Source organism: Diorhabda carinulata, chromosome 7, assembly GCF_026250575.1.
Source record: "Diorhabda carinulata isolate Delta chromosome 7, icDioCari1.1, whole genome shotgun sequence".
In the NCBI taxonomy this organism is placed as follows: Eukaryota; Metazoa; Arthropoda; class Insecta; order Coleoptera; family Chrysomelidae; genus Diorhabda; species Diorhabda carinulata.
The window spans coordinates 12,283,794-12,294,350 of record NC_079466.1 but is presented as its reverse complement, the minus strand read 5'-3'; the positions used below and the strand labels follow the sequence as shown (position 1 = coordinate 12,294,350).

The 10,557-nt window shown below is 29.2% G+C and overlaps 1 protein-coding gene across 1 annotated transcript; it reads left to right on the top strand.

Annotated features, from left to right (window-relative positions):
- The first annotated feature begins 1,932 nt into the window (after nucleotides 1-1,932).
- On the top strand, nucleotides 1,933-10,476 carry LOC130896263 (uncharacterized). Its single transcript, XM_057804235.1, has 15 exons — nucleotides 1,933-2,045; nucleotides 3,830-4,116; nucleotides 4,172-4,465; nucleotides 4,837-5,147; nucleotides 5,711-5,851; nucleotides 5,919-6,246; nucleotides 6,300-6,689; nucleotides 6,840-7,247; nucleotides 7,310-7,606; nucleotides 7,665-7,922; nucleotides 8,018-8,366; nucleotides 8,433-8,632; nucleotides 8,760-9,054; nucleotides 9,149-9,455; nucleotides 9,522-10,476. The coding sequence occupies exons 1-15, from the start codon at nucleotides 2,038-2,040 to the stop codon at nucleotides 9,774-9,776; spliced, it is 4,128 nt and encodes a 1,375-aa protein (XP_057660218.1). The 5' UTR covers nucleotides 1,933-2,037; the 3' UTR covers nucleotides 9,777-10,476.
- The last annotated feature ends 81 nt before the right edge of the window (nucleotides 10,477-10,557 follow it).

The window sequence follows — 10,557 nt, the reverse complement described above, 5'->3', positions numbered from 1 at the left end:
ATTAGGAGTATCAACCATAAAGTATTTCATTTATTCATTTCAGTTTCAATTAAAAATTTATTATCGACTTATAACCTTCAAATCTAATTATTACTTTATCGTTTTCTAGTTTCTAATAAATAAATTGTAGATTTCTAACCATATTTTCTATAATATATTTTTTTAAATAAAATATTGTTTCTTGGATTATACATAAAAATACGGAAAGGAACCGTTCTCCTTATATAGAAAACTGACTTTCACTTATCGTGATTACGTCACCTAGAAATTATTTATCGTATTGTTTGTGTGCCACTGGTTTAATTTATTGCAATTACTGCGTATTCGAAGTCATCTTGAGTAATTTTATTTATGTACATGACGGTCAAAAAAAAGCCGTGAGCAGCAGAGCTCCATCACGAAAGTCGAATTTTTCGTCGAATGAAGAATTTAACTGATACACAATCAAATCTTTCCATAAAATGAATTTCTTGGAAATGATATCAATTCTCAATCTTATTTCTTTATATGGCAAATTTGCTATTCCTCAATAACTTTTCATTTCACAAGTTAACTCTCTCTCTCGAATGAAAATTCATAATTTCCTTGAAAAATTCGACTAAAAAGACAAAATAATCAGTGAGTTTGTGATACTTTCATTTGAGTTATTTGAGTTACGACGCTTTGATTTGCTTAAATAATGAGTAAATAAGTCCTCGTATTATCTGACAAATACTAAATGAGGTCTCCAGATGAAAAGAGGATTCAATTTATTGTTTCGTTAGAATTTTTATAAAATTAACTATTCATAACCATCATAAAAATAATATCAGTTTCCATTGTGTATGAAACTCGAAAAAAATAACTATAAGCATATAATATATTTATAACGAATTGGTAATAAAGAAATTAATTAAATGCAACTTTTACAAGATAGAGTGTTGTTTAGAAATCTGATTACGAAACTTTTATTTGGTTGCAACGAATGAAAAAAATGAATTTGTATAATTGTCGAGAATATCGATATCTCTTCTTGGTATTTGATTTCAAGAAAATTAACACTGTACTTCTTACCTAAAAAGAATTATATTTTAAGATTTCCTGTTAAAACTGTCCGAATATTATCTTCTCGATTGTAAAAAAATCCGGTTGCTTCAATAATACAACTAGAAAACATTAGACATTTCGACTAAATTAATTACACTGTGTTTAAATAAGTTTAAACAATAAATCTATTGAAACAACTTTCTTTTTAAAAGGTTATAAATGTCATAAATCTGATCTATTTTGTATAACTCTTAAATTATTTGGAACTGCACGTCCTAATTATCGAAAGATTTCGTGACTGAAAAATCCATGGCACACATTAGAAAATACATTGTTTTAATGTAATTGAAATTCAATAAACAGTTGAAGTGATCAAATTTAAAGTTTCTGGTGGATCTAATTAAATGAAAATATGTATTGTATCAAATATTATAGCTGGACACTTTGAATTATGTTCTTATAAAAAAAATATAATTAGAATGTTGTATGAAAAATGTTTAGAATGTTTAGATATAATAATATAATACATCAATTCGAATTTAATTAAAAAAGTTAATACCAATTGTATACAAGATATAATACTAAAAGTATTGTCAACGATTCCCGATTATGAACGATCTCAAAAAGTATTCTTCAGTATATTATTTTAAAACAAATAAGAGAAAGTGAATACCTATTGATTTTTTTAGAAAGTTGAAGGATATTCTAATATAATTTTTATTTCGAATCGCGTAAAAAAGTTTTGAAGCGCTAAAAAGATAATTCCGTGTATTCATCTAATGCAAATAGCTTTTTAATAGATATATCGGATTTTATAGAGACTGTATTAATAATAGTACTCCTACATTTTACTCCTTTCTCTGATATATGAGGAATGTCGATCAGAAAGTACAGTCGCAAAGAAGATCCACTTGGCGTGGACATCATCACCGTCGAGAAGCGTATTCTCCAACAACGATTGTTACGATTTACCGGAAATTTTAATGTGGAAGTGCTGTGTTTATAGTGAAAATGGTTAAGTAAGTTTTTATTTTTTTAACAACTATGTTAATATTTATTTTTTCTATACGAAATTAATATCTAAATAGGTTGGGGCAGTTGATATTGATAAAAAATATATTTTATTACCAAAGAGGTAAATAGGTAAATAGAGGTAAATAGTTTTATTGGAAAGGAAATTATTCTAATATTTATTACATGACAGATAAAAATTAAACTTTTAACGTATTCTATAGTGATTAATTTAATTTTATTTTCGAATGTTTGCAGGTCTTGTTGAGTTTATTATGACGTAGTAGGCATAGTGAATTTTCTTTTCATTTTCTCAACTTATTTTTTTTTTAAATTTAATTCCTAATAAACACGAATTCTCTTATCCGATTGTTTATTTATTACCTACATTTTAGGTTAACAAATTTGTTTATTGTAATGATGTGTGTTTTTCGCTTTCATTTCCTTTCCTATTAAAATTTTAGTTTGAGCAATCTGTGTGCTGTTTCTCTTTGCCCATGACCGCTTATATTTTCTTTTAACTTCGATAAACTCTTTTACGGATATATATCCAAAGAGGTTCTTCCAATTATATTACCCAATGTGAATAGAAACAATTGTTGTTAGATTGCATAACAATCTAGTCGATCGAATTAAATATTTAGTATTCAAAGATTGTTCAGCAATACAGCGATATAAGTTTGTGCGTGTTGTACAATATGCGTTGTTTATAATAAATTAAATTGGTTCATTCTGTTTTTTTTTTGAAATTTTAACCATGAATCTTTATAGTTTATAGGTATTAGATTACAAGCCTTCTTTATTGCATATTTATCATTTTATTTAAGAATTCTATTTGATTGGTTAGGTTAGGTTTTTAAATTTCTTTAACGTTTAAAATTATTTAGATCATCTCTAACTATGAGAATATATGAAATACATGAATCATTAGATTGAAAAAACATTAAAATCAAATAAACAATTCAAGAGTTTAATACTCGACTTTCTAACAATTATAGTAGATTACATCTAAAAAATAGATACATAAACATATTACGTGGTGCGCTTTTACTTTCCGGTCAACTTTCGTTAATCAAACATAATTTTTTTTAATGTATTCCATAAACTTGACCCTTCGCGTTGACCAAAAAATCTAATAAAATCCATTCGATAGAATGTTACTTTCGATTTTACTTTCAAACATTTATTTGTTATTGATTCGTTGTATATTTTTGCAAATATTCTAAATGAAAGAAACATCGATTTATAAATCCGTTTGATGTGAAAACTATCTAAGCATTCTATCTGTTACCGTTAATTACATTTATTTACCTTCTGGGTTTTCATGAATTATCGTTCTTTTTTTTAATAGAATCGCATTCACTTCCAACGCTCTTCATAATTTATGTAGTAAAATGTTCGGAGAAATCGTTGTTTAAACAATATATAGTTACGTAATGAGGAACTGAAGGAAAATATTAATTAATAAATATTCCATCAACGTCTAACTAATTAAATGTTCGATATAAATATTTCGATAATAATTTTAATTTATCTTTATTGAAGGAAATAGGATATATTTGAACGATGATTTTTCTAAAAATTGCGTATAACCAATGGGGATGAAGGGGTGTTATTGGTGACAGTTAACATCATGTCAATATCTAATACAACAACATTTGAAACTGATATTAAATTTCAAATAAAATCGTCTGGCATATTATAATTTGATCAATTGTTTATCATCAATGTCTTAGTGATTTACCAATACTACAACTTTAATATTTTTCAAAATTGGTGAATATTATTACAGGTTTGGACTAATATTAATTGTGGTGGTCGTAAATTTTTGTGTCGCGACCGATTACAATGTAACCGAATACGTCAAATCGCTTCCCGATGATATTAAATACATTGTAGAAAAGGCATTGTTATTAGAAAAAGTAGAAACGACAATGAACTGCATACAAGTTGACGAAAGAACTTGTCCCGCTATGAAATTTAGAGAACCATCGGGAAAATGTAATAATGTTAGACATCCGAATTGGGGTGCGAGAGGACAGAAATTATTAAGATTAATAAGACCTAATTATGCCGATGGTAAGTAGTTTAGAAAAGTTTAATAAATTTTTGAGTTATTCTTTATTGTTTTTAGGCACTTCATTTCCTATAAATCATTATCCATCATATTTACTACCTGATTCACGATATGTGAGTTCAATTCTCCGAAAAAATCCGAAAAATAAACATGAATCCGTGACTGCTTTATTAGCGGCTTGGAGCGAATTATTATTACACGATCTAACCAGTACTGGTACTTTGAAAAATCCGCATTGTTGTGATAAAAACAAAAAACACGATGAATGTTACAACAGTTATCTAAATGAAGAAGATTGTCTAGAATATATGAGAACATTACCGTCTATTGATATAAAACATTGTAAATTCGGTAAGAATTTTCGAAAACAAAACATTATAGTATATACATACACAGTTGAATTTCACGTTATAATTGAATATTTGACGATTAATTACATTGTTTCTTAATAAAAAAATGTATTTGCTCAATTGCACTAATAGAGATATCGCTTTAAGGACACAATGAATTATATCAATTTACCGATTAGGTAGTTAAGAAGGTAATAAAATTCGGTCACGCCTTAAGTGTTACTGATCATTAGAAACTAAACCAACAGATGATTACTTTGGAAATATATGTGAATTTTACAAATAATATGACAAGAGATGTATATTCAAATTATTTAATTTAGAAAGTATAGAAATTTATGGAGCCGTAACTTATTAATGGTAATTTTTCAGAATTCAGAGATCAGATGAATTTGGCAACATCATTTTTGGATGCATCCTCAATTTACGGGAATACCTTAGACGATATGAACAAGATTCGTTTATACGAAGGAGGTAGAATAAATGAATCAAATTGCACTACTTGTTTTTCAAATCCTTTGTATACTGTTTTAATGGAAGAACACAACAGAATAGCCAGAGAGCTAAAGAATATAAATACACAATGGAAAGACGATGATCTCTTTTATGAAAGTAGAAGAATTGTAATAGCGGAAATTCAACATATTACTTATAATGAGTTCTTACCGCTCGTTCTAGGAGAGGTAAAATATTCATTATACTTTATTCATTTCGTGTATGGAAAGTTCAAAGATATGGGTTTTTCGGAATCTTTAACAAAACGGTAAGTTTTATCATAAAAATACCTTAGGCAAAAATTGTAGATCTCAAAATTATCTATAAAAAATGTATCAATACTTTTTTTCCTACGAATCGCCGTTTCTGAGATATAACGATTTAAAAAGTTGTGATCGTCATAATATGCATGAGTACAAAAGAAGAAGAATTTGAAAGTTACGACTTGGACGATTTAGTTTCCCAATTTTTTTTTTTATTTTAAATCCCTTTTATCTATCTATTACAACTTTTTGATTCTTTATATCTTGGAAACAGGGGCTCGTCAAAAACAAAAGTATTGATACGTTTTTCTTTAGATCATTTTATGATCTACAATTTTTTTATTTTTATGATAAAACTTAACGTTTTGCTGAAAATCGCGAAAAACTCATTTTTTATCTATGACCTTGAATAAATTTTTTTCCATAAGCGGGAATGATGGTGAATTTATATATAGAAAGAGTATTGTTTTATCCAACGGTTATTATAGGAAACCATGACGGAATTTGATCTTGGATTGAAAAAATATGGTAGATTTTCAAAATATTCGAGTAAAAATCGAACTGGAATATATAATGAAGCTGCCGTAACGGCTTTGCCGATATTACTATCGTTGTTACCGCAATCACTGGTAATATAAAGAAGAATTGCTTTTTAATTTTCTCAAATTAACTTAACATATGTTTTATTGATTTTAGACCAAGATAAATTCCGGGAGTTATTCAGATAAGGTAATTGACCTAATTAGAAATCCTGCTTTAATACCAAATGCACAAATATATGTGACGTTACGGAGCAATTGGGACACTTTTGCACTTCTTCTTCATATGAGTAGAGATCATGGTATTGCACCGTATACAAAATATTTAAAATTATGCAACAAACCTTTAAAAACCATCGAACGTTTTACCGATTTAGAAATATTTCGAATCCAGAAATCAAATTTAGTACATTTAGAACAATTATATAAAAACCCTAACGATATTGATCTTATAGTCGGAGCCATTTTAGAAGAACCTTTACCAGGTATTTATACAAATTTTATATATTGAAATATCTTTATATCTATCTATTTTTAGGTTCTTTGTTGGGTCCAACTTTTAACTGTCTTTTGAAAAAACAATTCCAACTTTTAAGAGAATCAGACAGATTTTGGTACGAAAACGATTTACCACCTAGTTCTTTCACTAACAATCAATTGAAAGAAATCAAGAAAACAACTCTTTCTAGTATTTTGTGCGCTAACGTTCCGGAACTTTATAAATTACCTCCTAAAGTATTTATACAGGAAGATATATTTTTAAATTCTGGCATATCTTGTGATCAATATCAACTCCCACAATTAACAGAATGGACAAATCAAGAAAACGAATCTGATATTAATGAGTACGTACTAAAGGAAGCTCTAGCTGAAGCTCAAAAAGATCTCGTGGAAAGGAGAAAGATGGAATATAAAGTTTGGAATGAACGTAGGTATTTTCGCATTAACGAGACTAACAACACTCAGATTTAACCTCAACTAACTTGGAATTATAAAATTAAAGTTACATGTGATCGCGTTGATGAATACAATAAATTTTGTTATTATCGATTGATATCGGATTTGTTTTTGATTACAGTAGGGGGCGTTAACCCAAAGTCTCCTCAAGGTACAGCGGTAGCTTTCAGTAAAGCTAGCAAAGACGCTCTTCAACTAGCTAATAGTTCCCTACTATTTGAGTTGACTTCTAACAAAATTATCGATACGCTTATGCATCGTAGAAGAAAACGACAAGTTTTTATCGATGAAGAATTACCAATTTTAAGGAACGAATTGACGGAAAATCTTAAAAATATAGATATAAACATATATTTATCAGATTTACACCAACAAATGAAACCTAATGAAGATTGTGACGAAAAAGAAATTTGCGATTCGACGTCTCCTTTCAGAACCTATACAGGATATTGTAATAATTTGAAACATCCCCATTGGGGAAACTCCCTAAGTCCTTTCATTAGAATGTTACCTAGCGCATATGAAGATGGTAATTACGCATTTATAATAAAATTATTGTTTATTATTAAATTATTTTTTGTTTGTTTAAAGGTATATCAAAAGCTATAGTGACTGGTGTTAGCGGTTTACCTCTTCCGAATCCTAGAATAGTATCAAGGATAATTCATCCTGATATAAGTAATATTCATTCTAAATATACTTTAATGACGATGCAATTCGCTCAACTGTTAGATCACGATATAACACTTACACCTGTTCATAAGGGTTTCGAGGAATCTATACCAGATTGCAGGTCGTGCAACAGTCGTTTTACTGTACATCCGGAATGTGATCCGTTACCAATACCTCCCGGCGATCATTATTATCCAGAATTTAACGTTAAAACAGGTATACTTATTAATAGTTCTTATTAACAATATATTTTTTGATCATTTTGTTGTTTCAGGCGAAAGAGTATGTCTCCATTCGATGAGATCTTTACCGGCTCAACAACATTTGGGTCCTAGAGAACAAATGAATATGAACAGTGCTTTTCTTGACGCTTCTATGATTTACGGGGAGAATCCTTGTAAAGCGCGAAAATTAAAAAGTAGATTAGGTATTATGAATTATACTAATCATCCTATTAAAGGCAAACCCCTGCTACCCCAAAGTTCACATCATCCTGAATGTAAATCGCGTTCGGGATTATGTTTTATCGCAGGTAATTTGTTAATATTTTCAGTATATCAACTACAATCAAATTCGATCTATTCAGTAATGAACTTCGTTATGGTAATAATGAATGTTGTAATTTAGGAGATCCGCGCGTTTCTGAACAACCAGCTTTGGCAACGATCCACACAATATTTATGCGAGAACATAACAGAATATCGGAAATTTTATATAAATTGAATCCTCATTGGGACGAAGATAATATTTTCGAGCACGTTAGAAGAATTGTGACGGCCGAATTCCAACATATAACTTACAATGAATTTTTACCGAGACTTTTAGGCTGGAACGCTATGAATTTGTACGAACTCACTTTATTACCTAATGGATATTTTAAAGGTTATGATCCTGATTGTAATCCTACGGCGTTTAATGAATTTGCAGCCGCCGCTTTCAGGATAGGCCATTCTTTATTGAGACCACATATACCTAGGTGAGGTGATTAAAAAAATTTCAAGTTTGAATTAATTAAAAGTAACTTTTTTAATTATACCATCAGAGCGAATGCTAATTACGAAATCGTCAATCCACCCATACTTCTAAGAGATGGTTTTTTCAAAATGGACATGATGTTAAGAGAAAACATGGTGGACGAAATTACAAGAGGACTTATTTCGACACCAATTGAAAGTATGGATCAATTTATAACAGCTGAAGTAACGAATCACCTTTTTGAAGATAGGAAAATACCATTTTCAGGTGATATTCCATTATTTACTAAAGATCTCATTCAACAAATTGTTTGTCTTATGAATGTGTTTGTTGCATCCGAAAAAAATGTGATTGAGATCAGCACAAGAATTATTTTATTTAATATTTTTTGTAGGAATTGATTTAATTTCGAGAAACCTTCAAAGAGCTAGAGACCACGGAATTCCATCTTATAACAATTATAGAGCTTATTGTAATTTGAAGAGAGCTACGACTTTTGAAGATCTTCATCGAGAAATGACTCAAGATAGTATTGCTAAATTGAAAAGTATATATGCATCGGTTGATGATATAGATTTATTTCCGGGTGGAATGAGCGAAATAGCGGTGAAAGGTGGTATGGTAGGACCCACTTTCGCCTGTATTATTGGTATTCAATTTAGACAATTGAAGAAATGTGACAGATTTTGGTGAGTAAGTAAATGGAACATAATTTTTTTTCCAATTCCAATCCAATCGTTCCAATTACTCGATTGATAATATATTAATAGTTGTTATTTTAAGGTACGAAAACGATAATTTTGCGACGAGGTTCACAGAACAACAATTAGCCGAAATAAGAAAAATTTCGTTAGCGAAAATTCTTTGCGATAATATGGATGTAGCAAATTATATTCAACGTTACGCGTTCGATTTACCATCGAATTTTTTAAACCCCCGAGTACCTTGTCATTCGCTACCGTCTATTAATATTCGTGCTTGGAAAGAATACGGGGCTCATAGAGGATGTTTAATCGGAGATAAATATGTGGCAGTTGGAGAGTCTAATTTCCCGAGTCCCTGTTCCGCTTGTACTTGTACACCACAAGGAGTACGTAGAAAAAATGATATTTCTCTTAATATCCCCTATTTATTCATTTTATTTTTATTTGTTTAGGGAAATTGTGCCTCTTTAAGAATAGCCGACTGTCATAAGTTGATTAGATTTTGGTCGAAACGAGAAATTTTGAAAGATGAAGTTTGTACAGCCCAATGTGGTTACCTATTATCTAAATTAGATTCATCATCAGCGCACGAATTCCGACAACACTCGATCAATTTTCTTAGGAATAAACCACAATTTCCACCGACCAATCTAGACAATTCCAACGATTTCGATCTTATAGATTTTTCATATTTGTTAAAAAAATGAACTTCGTTTCTAACGATATAGCGTGTTCAATAATCACAATCTGTAAATGAGCAATATTGAAAATCGTTTTTAAGAACAATCAATAAGACAATAAAATTAATAGATGATCTCATTATAAAAAAGTATTTAGAACATGAATAATTCGGAAAGAAAAAATTAAAATTATTTAGACATACTACAAGGAAATAAAAACTTCCGCATATGTTAAAACAAATACTTTTTTGGGTAAATTTGCGTAGATATACGTTTTATTTTTAATTTTTTTTTCAAATTAAAGCTGTAAATACACTTCTTTATTCGGGTGCTCTTCAGATTAGTCACCTGTTAAGATTAATTATACTTCCGTGTTAAACAATTGCGTAAGAACATTGATTCAGCAATAGCATTGATTTTTTTAATAGAAATTTACTTCATCATTTAGTCAGTAACATCATCATCATAATTCGCAGTTATAGCTCCATTTTATTTTGTCATTAATTGCATTTATACAGGGTGTTACTCAATTTCGACTTTACTATGAATTTAGTACAACGAAATATGAATAATTTGTAATATATATTTAGCTTTAGATATTTACTTTCACTATAACTAAGTATTGTATATATATTTTCTCATTTTATAAAAACCAAACTGTGATTTAGCCTGAATGTAAATTGAATGGACACAATTACCCTTGTGCCAAATAAATATTTTAAACACTTCTTTTATTTCGAATGATAATCATAAGGAGACGTCATAATTAAATATAAAACATATACGAAAATAATTCGGTAGAATAAAC

What these genes read in the sequence shown, in the direction of transcription:
- LOC130896263 (XM_057804235.1), top strand. An exon ending in ATATAAAGTTTGGAATGAAC is followed by an intron (nt 6,690 to 6,839) that starts GTAGGTATTTTC and finishes TTTTGATTACAG; the next exon opens with TAGGGGGCGTTAACCCAAAG. An exon ending in ACCTAGCGCATATGAAGATG is followed by an intron (nt 7,248 to 7,309) that starts GTAATTACGCAT and finishes GTTTGTTTAAAG; the next exon opens with GTATATCAAAAGCTATAGTG.